Source organism: Lathyrus oleraceus, chromosome 5, assembly GCF_024323335.1.
Source record: "Lathyrus oleraceus cultivar Zhongwan6 chromosome 5, CAAS_Psat_ZW6_1.0, whole genome shotgun sequence".
In the NCBI taxonomy this organism is placed as follows: domain Eukaryota; kingdom Viridiplantae; phylum Streptophyta; class Magnoliopsida; order Fabales; family Fabaceae; genus Lathyrus; species Lathyrus oleraceus.
This window is the reverse complement of record NC_066583.1, coordinates 117,450,748-117,465,337: the sequence shown is the minus strand read 5'-3', so window position 1 is coordinate 117,465,337 and position 14,590 is coordinate 117,450,748. Positions and strand designations below refer to the sequence as shown.

General features: G+C 30.8%; 2 protein-coding genes across 6 annotated transcripts; one reads left to right on the top strand and one right to left on the bottom strand.

Annotated features, from left to right (window-relative positions):
- The first annotated feature begins 1,100 nt into the window (after nucleotides 1-1,100).
- LOC127088142 (protein TIC 22, chloroplastic) lies at nucleotides 1,101-6,807 on the top strand. 5 transcript variants are annotated; one of them, XM_051029065.1, is made up of 10 exons: nucleotides 1,101-1,493; nucleotides 1,572-1,634; nucleotides 1,715-1,789; nucleotides 2,016-2,063; nucleotides 2,363-2,422; nucleotides 2,541-2,612; nucleotides 3,637-3,672; nucleotides 3,760-3,934; nucleotides 4,009-4,090; nucleotides 6,533-6,807. In XM_051029065.1, the coding sequence occupies exons 1-8, from the start codon at nucleotides 1,179-1,181 to the stop codon at nucleotides 3,847-3,849; spliced, it is 759 nt and encodes a 252-aa protein (XP_050885022.1). In that variant the 5' UTR covers nucleotides 1,101-1,178; the 3' UTR covers nucleotides 3,850-3,934; nucleotides 4,009-4,090; nucleotides 6,533-6,807. The 5 variants fall into 5 exon arrangements, with proteins under 5 accessions (XP_050885022.1, XP_050885021.1, XP_050885020.1 ...); XM_051029064.1 differs by lacking the exon at nucleotides 6,533-6,807 and adding an exon at nucleotides 5,728-6,328; XM_051029063.1 differs by lacking the exon at nucleotides 6,533-6,807 and adding an exon at nucleotides 5,634-6,328.
- Nucleotides 4,523-10,651, bottom strand: LOC127088143 (laccase-15). Its single transcript, XM_051029066.1, is given in 6 exon segments — nucleotides 4,523-4,915; nucleotides 5,185-6,126; nucleotides 9,733-9,861; nucleotides 9,950-10,194; nucleotides 10,282-10,433; nucleotides 10,518-10,651. Coding segments are annotated over 6 exon segments (1,710 nt in total). The 5' UTR covers nucleotides 10,629-10,651; the 3' UTR covers nucleotides 4,523-4,784.
- Nucleotides 10,652-14,590: the final 3,939 nt, after the last annotated feature.

The following is a 14,590-nucleotide window of genomic DNA, read 5'->3' as shown; positions in this document are numbered from 1 at the left end:
AATATCAGGATATAAATGGATCCCACAGATAAAATGATAAGATTATGTAGTATATGTCGTCAACCAGGACACAACAAGAACAATTGTCCCAATCGAGGAGCATCATCTGGGTCTTAAGCTTTTTGTAACATTGTATTTCTGTAACCTTCAATCATTATATATCATTAAGTTTTTGTTACAACGAGGTTCACAACAAACATCAGTACAAAATAAGCTATATGAAAACTGAAATATTTCTAACTAATTACAACAATCAAATTGATGTCATCTCGACCGAACATCATTTTCCTAGCATCCTTATCAGTCTTCATTCGCACCCAACCAAAGATACTGTCGAGTCTCTCAATACTTCTAATTTTTTCCCCTTCTGGTATTTTCCCATCTAACCAACAAACCAGCTCCTTCTTCAGTTGATCGAACGTAGTGATGTTCCAGAACAGCATCATCATCTGAGGTTTGTCTCTCGCATAAATCACCTTTCCGTATCGGAGACGAACACCAAACATGATTGCCAAATGATTAAATGAGATGTTGAACAATGACTCACACAACACATCTATTTATAACAAAAAAATTGCATTTTACACTGAGTCGCCAATCCAATTGGCGCCTCCTCTCAACTTATACACAGGGGCGCCAATTGGATTGACTATGCCCTAGCCAATCCAATTGGCGTCTACATTCAATTTTTAAGAGGAGTCGCCAATTGAATTGACGCCTCCTCCTAAAAATAGGGTAGTTTGAGATTTTTTTTAAAACCAGAGATATTTTGGGAATTTTCTTAAAAAAATGAATTCATGTAAAAAATTCTTTTATCGTAGCCAAAGACGTGACATGCCCTAATTTATTTACACCCTTATTTAAAACTGTTAAAAATAAGAATGTAAAAAAATATCATAGAATATTGTCAAGGCAAGGGACATTGGAGCTGCGAGAAACACTTCGACAACCAACACCGAATCGTTAAATAATTAAAATTAAAATTAAATAAAAAAGACATTGTTTATATTTTCACGGTAAAACAAAATAGATAGACTTGCACGTGAGTGCCGCGTGGACTCTTATTAACTAATGGGCCGAAACTAAGTAATGGATGCTTAGCCCATAATTATGACAGAATCCACGTTTATAGTTATCCATGATCTTTATACGATTAGAACTTACTACTAGAATCAAAAATGGAGTCTCAGGGACAGTGGAATCCTCTTCTATCATTTTCAAGGTTTATCAATCACCACTCTAACCACCTTGCAACTCGTTTAGAAGAAACGAAACGTCTCGCCGGAACCCTAATTCAATCTCACACTCGCACCAAACCAGCCTTCGCCGCTACTTTGACTCCCAACCACGTCGCCAAGTCCCTCGCCGGCACCTCCGTTTACACCGTCAGCAATTCCGACAATGAGTTTGTTCTTATGTCTGACGCCGAAGGTGCTAAGTCCATTGGATTGCTCTGCTTTCGCCAAGAAGACGCAGAAGCATTCCTGGCTCAGGTTTCTCTCAGTAATTTTTTAACTTCTTTTCTCATTCTCTTAATTTCACGCTGTTGATTCTTTTGTTCGTTGTTTTAGGTTCGATCGCGGAAAAAGGAATTTCGAGGCGGCGCTAAGGTCGTTCCTATAACACTTGATCAGGTAGGTTTTTTTTCCATTTCATATTTTTCCCCGGCCAATGCTGGAGTTCTTTTAATACAACTATTCTTCTTGTGTTATAGGTTTACATGTTGAAGGTTGAAGGTATTGCATTCCGATTTTTACCCGATCCAGTTCAAATAAAGAATGCACTAGAGGTTGGTATCATTTATAATTGTTCCGCAACTAGTATGTTTATCATCCGAGTCCGATATCAGTGATAAACTGAGAATATTGAATAAGTTGAGTGATATCAGTTTGAAATGTAAATCATGGGAGAAAGAAGCTTTAGTAATATGCATTGTAGCTGTCTAACTCAGCCTATATCTTCAACTACTGAACAATTAGCTAGTTGTATTTGATTTCATTTTCATTGTTTATCAGCTCAGAGCAGCCAACAGGGGAAGTTTTGACGGAGTTCCTGTTTTCCAGGTATGTTTTTTTTGCAGCCTTCGGTCCTTTAAAGGACTGTTTAGGCAATAAGGGGAGTTACAAAATTGTATATAAGTTTGTATTTTGGTTAATGTGTATATCAGTAGCTATCTGTTTGGAACTCATTATGTTTCCACATCTGGTATGTAATATGAGTATTAGAGTCTGGCAGCTTACAAATCATCTAACTATTTTAATATTTTTCCACGCGTCTAATTTAAATATGTGATATATTGGAGGTACTTGATCATATTATTCTTGCTTTTTACCCATTGATTAGTAATTACACGTGCTTACAGTCAGACCTTTTGGTGGTGAAAAAGAAGAACAAGCGTTATTGCCCTGTATATTTTTCTAAGGTTTGTCTAACTGATTGATCTCTTCAACGTTTCAATTACACTATTAAATCTTGATTAGGCATGTAGCTTGATGGAGCAAAATTATATGATAGTTATCATTTGTTTGTTGAATGGTCAGGAAGATCTTGAATATGAACTATCTAAGGTTTCCAGGTCATCTAAAGGTGTTGGAGTTTCTCAGCATATAATGGTATAGAATCTGTCATCTATTGCTCTTGTTTTTCAGTGCCTGTCAGAAGCTTGTTGTTCCCAAGTTTCTAAGTCATTCTTTATATCAAATCAATTATTCTTATTTTGACATTACAATGAATTTGTCAGAGCTGATTACTAGTTTTCCTAATGTTTTTTAGACATAGAAATGAAAGCATATATATACTTTTTTTGACAAAGACATCATATTTTATTTTATACTCATAAAGCTGTTATGTCCAAAACTCATCTTGAATAATTTTTTAACATCTAACTGCCAGTATGACCCACTTGAAAACCTGCTGAACAATTGGTTGAATTACAGTGTTGTGTAATATATTTGTAAGTCATAGTGTATTTTTTGGTTTGCCCTGGCATCAGTTCCTTATAAATCAATAATTTAGGCAAGTTATGTTATTTATAAAATTGCTCAAAACAAAACTGCATGGCCTTGAAAACAATTATGCTGATGTATGTAAATAACTAGTTTTATGCTATGTTTGTTTCCGTGGTGAAAACCAACCGATGCGCGTCTGGCCCAGAAGCTACACTTTGTAGCTTCTCCTTTTCAGGGTGGGATAGCCTTGAAACGCACGGATAGGAATTTGGATGCGTATCCAATCATACACTTAGTTCTGCAAATGATTTGATTGTTGTCGATGTTTCTTAAATTTTATGGCTAACAAAAGCATCTTTTGGGAAGGTCATTTCAATGTGAAAATAGCAATTTGAAGCCCTCTATATGGGATTATAGTTCATAGAGTAAATTTTTGTGATCTTTCTTTCATGGAAAAAGGTTACAAGAAAAGGGAGAACATGTATTTTCTTACATAAATGAAAAGTAAATATATATGTGTGTGGAATTGAGTAATCACATGATCCTCACTGATTTCAAACTGGATACTCTGCTAGATATCTGGTTTTTCAAATGGTAAAAGAAGTTAAGTGCTAGAGTGTATTGTTTTATAATTTATCATTCATTTGAATGCTTCCTATTTATTTGCTTACTTTTGAGAACTAAGCAGGTTGGTAGCTTTGAAGATGTACTGAAAAAAATGGAGGTAGTAAAGTCTGCATATTAGTTTTAGTCTATAAACTGGAATATAATTTGGATTTTGATAATTCTCTCTTTCTCTCCCACGTTGCAGTTGAGTGAAAAAAGTTCAGGGTGGGAGGATTTGGTTTTTATTCCCCCAGGAAAAAAGCACTCTCAACATATGCAAGAAGTTATTGCTTAATTATCTGGGCGCCAAGAGCTTACCATAATTTTTTGTGGTTTTCTTGAGCAAATTGGATGTATTACTGTCAAATTCTAGTTAGCTGGTGAGATGTCAGGGCCTCCGCCTTCCAATAGTTTGTTTTCTTTTTCTTCTCAATATCAATTCCTTCTCATGCAGATTCTGCTTTAAGGATTCTCTATCGATCCAAGGTTGTCTATAGGTGAGAGAGCATAGGCATATCTGCCATCATCCATTTAAGGTAAAGGTCCCATGGATTCACCATTGTTGAGTATTTTAAATCCTAAATGTAAGGGATTTTTCCAAATACCATGTTCAGTTTTTTCATTTTGACGACAGCTGTAACTCTATTACTTAAATTCTGCCATTCCATGAGTTAAGGGAGGTCTTTGGACATGGGTTTGGAAATTAAGTTAAATTACGCTGCAGGATTTTAACTATTTGGAGGCTTTTAAATATGGCATTAAACTAATAATTTCAATTGAATTTTTAAACTTATTATTAACTCATATTCAAGTCCTTGAATTTAGGGGCTTAGTTATTCATTTTTTTAAAATTTAGTGACATAATTACAACTTATTAATAAATTTAGAGATCCAATTAGAGACCTAGTTACAAATAAATGACAAGTTTAGATATTCAATTAGAAATTTAGTTTAAGGACTATTTAACATTCTCATAATAATTTTGAAATTTCAAAAGTTATTAAACATAATTGTAGTAAATAATATTCCTAGTCTCAGTAGTTCCCTTTTTACTTAGTTATTTTTAATTAAAAGATGAAATCAATTTAAAGACATACAGTTTCCTTCAAATTTAAACACTTGCCTCCATGAACCATAGGGATAAGCAAACACACATGTGATTATAACATTTGTCATATTGTATATATAAAAAGCCCAATAAAGCTCACACTAAAATGTCTAAAAGATTCATTAACATGGGGGCATGTCTTGCGGTGGAGGCAGTAACTTTGCATCTAAGGATTTGCCGTTCTTCACAATAAACACTGTCTCCATGCCCCAAGTGAGGTGGCGTTCTAAATGACAGTGCATGAACCATACTCCTGTAATTGAATGAACATTTCGTGCAACAATAAGTTTTAAACTAAGAAAAATTGAAAATGGAAAATGTAGATATATATAAATAGTATATAGGAGTATGCTATATGCTATGCTACATACGTGTTGGAAATAAAAGAATTAGTTATGATTCTTGTTTATTTTACGGGGGTTTGGTTTGTGTCCCATTTTTCCTTTTTTCCTTTTTTCAATAAATGTAAGGTGCTTTAAAGATCACATCACCTTAAAAAAACATGTTCACTAGGATACATACCTGGGTTGGTGGCCCAGAACCTAATTGCAGCCCATCCATTTACAGGCACCGTCGCAGTATTCATAAATGGAGGATCATACAGATTGTAATTCATCGGATCCTTACTTTTGTTGAAATTGCCAAACCCGAATCCAACGACATGGAAACTAAATCCATGGAGATGGATGGGATGGTCTAACCCTGTAATCAAATTTGTGTTTTGGAAAACAAGTTATACTGTTGTGTTATATTCAAGAATTTTAACTTTAGTTGCTCGCCTCGGTGTATTCAAGGTCAGAGGCAAATTATCTCCAGTGAAATTAAATATAAAAGGCGGAAAATTTGGAAATCCCTTTTGGAACACCCCCTTGATATGATAGTAATAAGCTTCTAGTATGTTAGAGGTAGGGGTTTGAAATTGTATGTTGCTCATGCTAGCAGCTAAATTGGTTCTATTTGGACCTTCACAGGATTGGTCATTGGAACATGGAAATGTGTTGATAGAAACTGTGGTTAATATATGTCTGCTGATGTGTTTTGGGACTTGATGGGGGTATTTCTCAGGTAAGCCTCTCATGCTTCTGAAGAAGTCATAAGCTGCTTCTGTGTCTGCAAAGTTGGGAAGATAAGGTAATGGAGGAGTTAAAAGTGGAGTATAACTCCCTCTGTATTCTACTCTAGCAGTGGTTGTAGTGTTATCAAACTCTACTCCTCCAGTTGAATATGCTCTTGCAGCCAAATAGTAGTGATTAGGTTCTTGGTTGGCATGCAACAATACATCCATTGTTTGTCCTGGTGATATGCAAATGTAGTCTTTTGTCATTGGCCTTGTGTACATAGCATCGACACCAACAACAGTGAGGTTGTGTTTAGAAATAGCAAAAAAGAGCATGAGATTCATTGCGGCATTAACAACGCGGAGAAGATATGTCCTTCCCTGCTCTACTCTTAGCCGGAATGTTTCTGGAAATTAGAAGAAAATTAGAAGAGTTAATGATTATTTTAGAGAAAAAAGTTACACTAACGGCCAATAATTTTCTTGAGGTCAATTAGAGGTTAAGGTCAATTATAATATCATTTACTAACATATTCCTAAATGTCAATATATTGTGATACTCTACCCGCCTCACAAATGTCATTCTTTACTCTACATTTTCTCTCTTAACTACTCTTCACAATTGAGGATTCTTCAATAAACTATGGATGTAGATAGCTGTAGACTTCTTCAGTTTCTAAGAAGCAGAGATTTAGTTGAAGTAGACAAATTTGATTGGAATTTAGTTTAACATGCTTACAGATGAAAAAGATGGTATTGAATTTTGATTTCAACATAATCTTTACATTGATTTAAATAAGTTTGTACACAAAGGTGACGAAGGTGCACAGGAAATGAAGCATCAATAAGCAATTACAACGGTGGTAAAAAAAAGTTCTTAAAAATTCTGCCGTTTTTATACAAGTCATCAGTTTAACACATAATTCAATTTTTAATGCATTAAATAAACAGAAAACTTTAGATCTTTAGAGCATTTATCAATATTTCTTTGTAAAGTTTAAGATCGAATAGTGAAGACAACTATTATTAACGATGTATGTAGAGTGAAAATGATGTATATTAATTTATTTGGTAGTTGTGTAAAAATATTTTTGTTTGTAGAGTCACATTTCGTTTACCATCTTTAATGGGAAAAAATTTGACCACTAGGTTACCAGAAAAGAAACATACTAAAATGGTTGAAATGCAGTTAGGGGCACCTATGTCAAGTGTTCTTAATCTATATGCTAAAATGACTAAATACGTATTGGACGTAATGTATTTAATTTTTAAGAAAGATGATTTCTACCATATAAACATAAGTTGTTCATGATTAAAAGTTATGGTTAATAGCTATTTACTCGCATGTCATTTAAGAGTCTTCTGGTTTTTCATCTGTAAAAAAAACAGTCTTCTAGTTTTTAGAGTGCGCCTACCACTAAACCATTTTAGTTCTTTTAATTTGTTTTCACCTCAAAATGTATATTACATAATTACAAATTACTTGAATTGTTTAATTTCAGTTTAATATACATTTATTTCATTAAACTGAATATATTTAAACTAAAACAATTATTTCATATATTTTAATATTAAAATGTTATGTCAATTTAATATGGATTAAAGAATAGTATAATATTAAAATATATGTAATATTAAATATATTTATTTTACATATTAATAAAATAATAAATATATGTAATATTTTCCTATTAATTATATTATAAAATGAAACAATTATTTTAATATTGACATTTATCAATATTTGTTTACTTAAAATGTTATTTCAATTATTTTATACATTTTAAAATAATTATTTCATTAAACTGAAATTTATATTAATTTTAATGAAATAATTAAAATAACATTTTAAATAAACAAATATTGATAAACGTTTAATTAGTATATTTTAATATTGAAATAATTGTGTCATTTTATAGTATAATTGAGAAATATTAAAATAATTGTGCTATTTTATAATATAATTAATAATAAAAGATTACATATATTTATTATTTTAGGAATTAATATATTTAATATTATATATAATTACATATATTTTAATATTTTACTATTTTTTTATCAATATTAAACTGAAATAATGTTTTAATGTTAAAATATATGAAATAATTATTTTAGTCTAAATATATTCAGTTTAATAAAATAAACTGAAATTAAATAATTTAAGTAACTAAAATAAATATTAACTGTAATATATGAAAATAAATCAAAAGAACTAAAGTGGTTTAGTCTTATGCATACTCAAGGTCATGGGTTTAACATTATTTGGCCACAAAATTTTAATTTTTAAAAACTTCTAATTTCTATAAATATTAGAATAATAATCAAAAAAGACCATATGGAATTAAAATAAAAAAAAAATATATAAAAATTTAGATGGTAATATATATTATATTAAAAAAAAATAAAAAAATAAAAAAAATAAAATAAAATATCACGTCACAGATTTTGTTGATCAAATTCACTGAATCAAAATGGAGGAATATTAAAATGACGAGGATATGTATTTCTTTACGGAGAAAAATGAAAAGACACCTAAATAGCTGAAGATAAATAGTTATTTATCCTAAAAGTTATTAATGTTCAAAAAATCAATTAAAAAAATAAAATAATTTTATATGACTCTATTAAAAAGTATTCTCTCCATTCTAAAATATAAAATAAAAAATAAAAATCATATTTTTTAAAATAAAATAAAAAATAAAATAATTTGACTAAGATTTTGTTGGAATAAATTACTTTAAAAAATATAAAAACAATTCTTATTAATTGTTGGTTATAAAAAAAATGAGAGAGAAAATAAATTAAATACGATTTTAAAACAAGAAAAATGCATTTGTAAAGACATAATAAAGAGAAATCTTGAAACATTCCATACAGTTTTGAAGGCCTAGTGAGTATTTGGTTTGACGTTTAGGCCTCCAAACTCACATCCTGCTGTGTCATAGATATGGGTAGGTGTGTGAAAAAAATCCAGTTATCCATAACCAAATGGGTATCTAAATTATTTTACTTTTAAAAAACCAAATCAAATGCTAAAACAAAAATTTAGATATCCATTTTGTTATCCAAATATAAACCGTTACATATTATAAAAATTTGGTTTTGTTATTGAATATCCAAATTTTAGTATGCGTTAAATTTTTATATTTGTCTGTTTTCATATTTTATCATATTATAAATTAATTTTATATTTTATATATTTTTTAAGTTTTATAAAAAATTATTTTAAAAATAAAATTCATTTTTTTTTCTTTTCACGAAAAATATTATATTTAAAATTTTTTTTATGAATAATTATTATTTATAAAGATATGATTCATAATTATTTTATTTTATGACCGTTTTTATATAAGACATCTTTAGGATTGTTTTTAATCGAGATATTATTTGTGGTGATTATAAAAGTTAAATTTAAAGTAATTTTTTAAAATAAATATTTTTTTATATAAAATAGTTTTATAACTAGTGAAAATAAAAAAATTAATTAAAAGAAAATAAAATTATTTTTAATATAAAATTGCTTTTTTAAAAATATAGTTTTAAAAACTGTTTTTTTTTATAAAATTGGTTTTGAAATTGATTTTATTTAAGAAAATAAAAAATTAATTTTAAAGAAATGGATTTAAAACTGTTTTTTTAAACTTTTTTTTTTTTTTTGTTAAAAACCGATTTAAAACCGAACCGATCCACTTATAAACCGGTTTTAAGAAAATAAATTGGTTTTATGAAAATGATTTTAAGATCCAAACCGAACCATAAATATAGTTCAATTTTCTTTGATTTATGAATCATGCACGTCCCTAGATACGGTTATCCAAAAACAACAAAATAAACTTTAAAGTAGACGTGAAAATTTAATCTGATTTTTGAATTAACATAACAAAATTGCAGCAAAATCAAACCTACAAGTATTAAGAGTCTGAGTTATAACCCAAAATTTCTCATTTCTTTTAAGTCTGAATTTAGTCACTAGCCAATTTGAAAATAAGAAGAAATGCTGATGAACTTACCCGATCTGGAGCATGGATACAAATCTCCAGGCTGACCATTTACAGTTATAGCATCAGATGAGTTTGGGGTTCCTCCACTTTCAACAAATTCTCTATAAACATCATTAACATCACTCTTCCACCATTCACCTAAGAGGTACACCAATTCAAATAAAAAATCTCTTCTTGTACACTACTAGTACATAATCAATCACAAACATCAAAAAATATTTCATACCAAATATGATAGGTATCTGTCCATAAGGTTCAGGAAAAGGGTAGGTAGAATTTTTCCTAGGATAGATATGGATAGCACCATGCACAGTTGCTCTTGACCAATCACTATGAGCATGCCACCATAAAGTCCCTTCCTCTACTGAAAAAATCACTTTTTGTCTGAATCTCCTTCCTGGTTGAATCGGACACTGAGTTATGTATTCAGGACCATCTGACCATGGATTCCTAGGTTGCGTCACTCCATGCCTGCACATTTCATCATTTATAGTAATTTACCATCCATAAGTTATTGTTTTGTATATGTATCATCAAAAATTGAAAAAATATTAATACCAATGTAAAGTTATGTTGTAGTTTCCTTTGTTGTAAACATCAACAAAAATTGTATCACCCTTATGGACTTTAATGGTTGGTCCTGGAAATTTTCCGTTCACAGTCAATATGCTTTTTGTGGAACACAATCTTGGGTAACGTGCTTCTTTCACCTGCAACATTACTCAATTAATATACTATAAATGTGATGTGTCAATAAAAATATGTTAATTATATGGTTATCAAGAGAGACTCACAACAAAGTTATAGTGACTCTTAGTTTGAGAACTAAGAGGAATGAAGGAAACAATAAACAGAATTTGGAGGAACAATTCTTTGTAAAACATGGAAGATAACGTGTTCAACATCGCAGTATAATGCTATTGCATATAATTTTTGGGTTATGAAAACAAAGAGTGCAGAAGGAGTTTTATAGTGAAAATAAAGAGACGTGTATATTTATTGTTTTGAATAAAGTGTAGGCATGATAACATAACCCGTATCTGCGGGTACCCACCCGAACTCGTCCAGAAGTTGACGGGGAAAATCTGCTTTAACTGGGTTTGGGTTTTCCCCGATTATAAAATATGGGGACGGGTCGAGTAATGGGGACATTAGTATCCACCCCGAATCCGCCCCGTTTATTTTATTATGTACATTATTATTTATTTTTGATGATTTAGAATATTAAATAAGTGGCCAATGTTTTAATATTTTGATTTGTGTTAATTATTTAAAATATTCAAAATGTATGAATGATATTTTTTTAGATTTTTTTATTTTATTATTATAATGTAATTTGATTTTAAAAAAATTAAATATTTCTATTAAAAAAATTGATTTCACTAAATGGATGGTGACGGGACGGGGACACCCGAACCCAACCCGAACCCGTTTGGGACGGGTTTGGGTTTTAATTCTCCATCCCCGTTTGAATTTGGGGCGGAGAACCAGGATTGTTTGAGGATTCAGGTTTGGGTTTGGGGAGGTAAAAATCGTCCCCGACCCGCCCCGTTGCCATGCCTAAAAAGTGAATAGCTTTTCCAGGGACCCGCCCCGTTGCCATGACTAAAAGGTAAATAGCTTTTACTGAAGTTAGTTTTACGTGCTTCAATCTACTAGTTATGGTGAAGCCTCAATGTCACAAACAATAAGATAAACTTGAGGCTTGCTATTCCTACACGAAAACGTACACTAAATATCTACGCCAAACACTGTTCACCGTATTTATACGGTGAACAATATCTTTTATTTTTTTAATAAATAAAAAAAAACATTTGTAAAAAAATATTTTTACTTTTTAAATTTTTTTTATAACATAAATATAAAATTTGTTATTAACCAATTTTTTTATTGTATTAACCACAAAAATATAGATTATCAACCAATTTTATTATTGTATTAACCATAAAATATAAGGTATTTCATATTTTAATGTCAGAATTTGATTAATACTATATATTTTATTGGTTAATAAAATAGTAAATTTGGTTAATGAATTATAAGTAAAATATGTGGTTAATAACATATATTTTTATGGTTAATACAATAATAAAATTGGTTAATGACATACTTTATATTTGTGTTATAAAAATAATTTTAAAAATAAAAATATTTTTTTATATATATTACTTTTTTATTTATTAAAAAATAAAAAATACGGTTTACCATATAAATACGGTGAATAGTGTTTGGTGTAGGTATTTGGTATATGGTTTGGTGTAGGAATAACATAGTACGATAAACTTAGGTAGACATTTATTCACTACGCCACAAACAATACCCTTCCCCCTAATTATAATAATACAGTTTTGAAATATTTTTGTGTCAAACCATATACAAATTTCTAAAAAAGAGTACTTTTTTATAAAAAAATATTTTTTTATTAATACTATAATTTGAATTAAAATAAAAAAAAATCATTACTAAATATTGATCTCGTGTAGATTAAAATTGCTTACACGAGTGTGAGGTAAGTAGTTGGCGTACTCTAAGTTTGATCCGACATTGAGGTAGGATGGTACCTGCAAGTACTTTGAAGCCCAAGTTAGTGATTGTCGATAATGAGAGGTATTTAAGGTATGTAAATTGATTTGTCGTCTTGCTTCTCTTTTTATAGTAATGTCCTGTGTTTTGGAGACCTAGAATAGAATATTATGTGCAGAATAGTTGTCTAAACAGGGCAGTTGTCTAAATATTGTATGTTCTATGATCTGATGGTTCCCCTTCAACCATTTATTTCGAAGTGTTTTTTAGAGTGGGTACATACTTGTTTTCAAGATTCTAAAACCTTATTTTGGATCCATAGTTGAAAAAAACGACGCCTTTTGTCGGATGTCACATCAATCAACATCGATTTTTTTTATACTTTTGATCTAGGCCTAAACAGTATTCCCCCAAGCTTGGTTCGGTGAGACCTAGTCGGGGTTTGCCTTTATGACTTTCAAGGAATGGTTCGAGACACGGGTTCATTTGTCCTTGATCTACATTTTTTTGATCCTCCCACTTGTTGCAATTTGCCTTCTTCTGTCTTACCGGGTTATATGAATGGAGTTGCAAAACGATGAAACCAAACATTTAAGGATATTATAATGAATATGATTAGTCATTTTCACCTAATAGAGTTACTTTGGGGAGAGAAATTAAAGACCGTTGTTTATATTCTTAATAGAGTACATAATAAAATAGTAGTCAAAAGCCCTTATGAGTTATGCACTAGGAAAAAGCTCATTAAACCTTGCACATTTGAGGATGTCCAGCTGAAGTCAGACATATGTGCCTCATAAGGGTAAGTTGGATGCTAAAACTATTAGTCGTTATTTTGTTGGATACGCCGGATGCTCTCACTGGTACAAGTTTTACAACCTCATCACTAGAACAATTTTTGAAACGAGAAATTCAAGATTCCTTAAGGATCTAGAGTTTGGAGTGGAAGGAACCATAAATGTTGTTGTCTTTGATGAAGAAACTATTATTGAGCATGGATAAGTTTTGGTACTTGTCATTCTATCAGCAATGGATCCATAAATAAATCAAGATGTTATCCCTAACATCCATCAAGATGTTATTCTTAACATCCTTGAAGAACAATACAACACTGAGTTTCTTCCTCCATCACAACATATAGTTCAAACTCAACAATCTCAAGAGAAATCATTATTAAGAGGATCCATTAGAGAGAAGCGAATTTCAATTCGATATGATTATGTTGTATTTCTTCAAGAACACGAAGATGGATTTAGCTTGAATGAGGAATATCTTATCAAATTTCATCATATTATGTAGAGTTCCAACTCTCTCAAGTGGATTGTTGCCCTGCAAGTTGAGATGAAATCTATGTTTGACAATGACGTTTGAGATATCAATAAATTATGTAAAGGAAATAAACTCATAAATGTCACACCCCGATTTTGACCCTGAATCACCGATTCAATATATTCATCATAGTTGTTGCATCTTCGCGTATCATAACATGCATTTCATACCGCATATTGCCTAGAATATCAGTCGAAATAATTTTTTGAACATATAGGCAAACCGATTGGATTAATTGTTAAATATGCGTCAAATCAGCGGGTAATTTTTTTTAAAAATCAAGCTTGCAGACATCAGGTTTATTAATCTATGTTTCATGTAGTTTAATCTGGTGTGCTCGATTCATTTTTTTCGGCTAATTTTTCGGTCATTTTTTTTGATCCGTCTGAGCATTTTAACCGGACGTTTTCCATTTCAAATTTGACAAAAACCTTTATGTTTCCGAGTTCTTTATTTCGTACTGATCATTATAGTGCAGTCAGTTAATTTTTTCGAGCATTTTGGCGCCCAATTGTATTCTTTTATCTTTTATTTTTATTTTTTATTTTTTAGCCAAATGATCAGTATAATTAATTAGAATTAATCGTACATTTAGTTTGATTTTGTGTCAGACATTTCATTTTTATTTAATTTCCCCAATTTTTTTTCTAATTTAATTTAATTAATATGAGGGTTACAAAAATCAGTTCTTTTATTGGTTAGCAAATAGAGAACACGTGGCACAAATCTTTGGGGGGCATCTCCCAAATTTTCAATTTTTTAAATTTTATTTTGTTTATATCATGTGTAGGGGTGGCAAAACGGGCTCGGCCCGCTGGGCATGCCCGTTTTTCCCGCACTTTTGTGCGGGGCGGGCCAAGGATTTAGGCCCTCACCCTCAAATGTGTCCGCCCCGCCCCGTTTTTTTCGCGAACTTTTGCGGGCACGTCTATTTACATAATTTTTTGCATTTTTAGGCTAAAATAGTGTAGTGCCTGCGGGCTTTCCCCGCCCCGCCCTCACTTTTTTGCGGGGC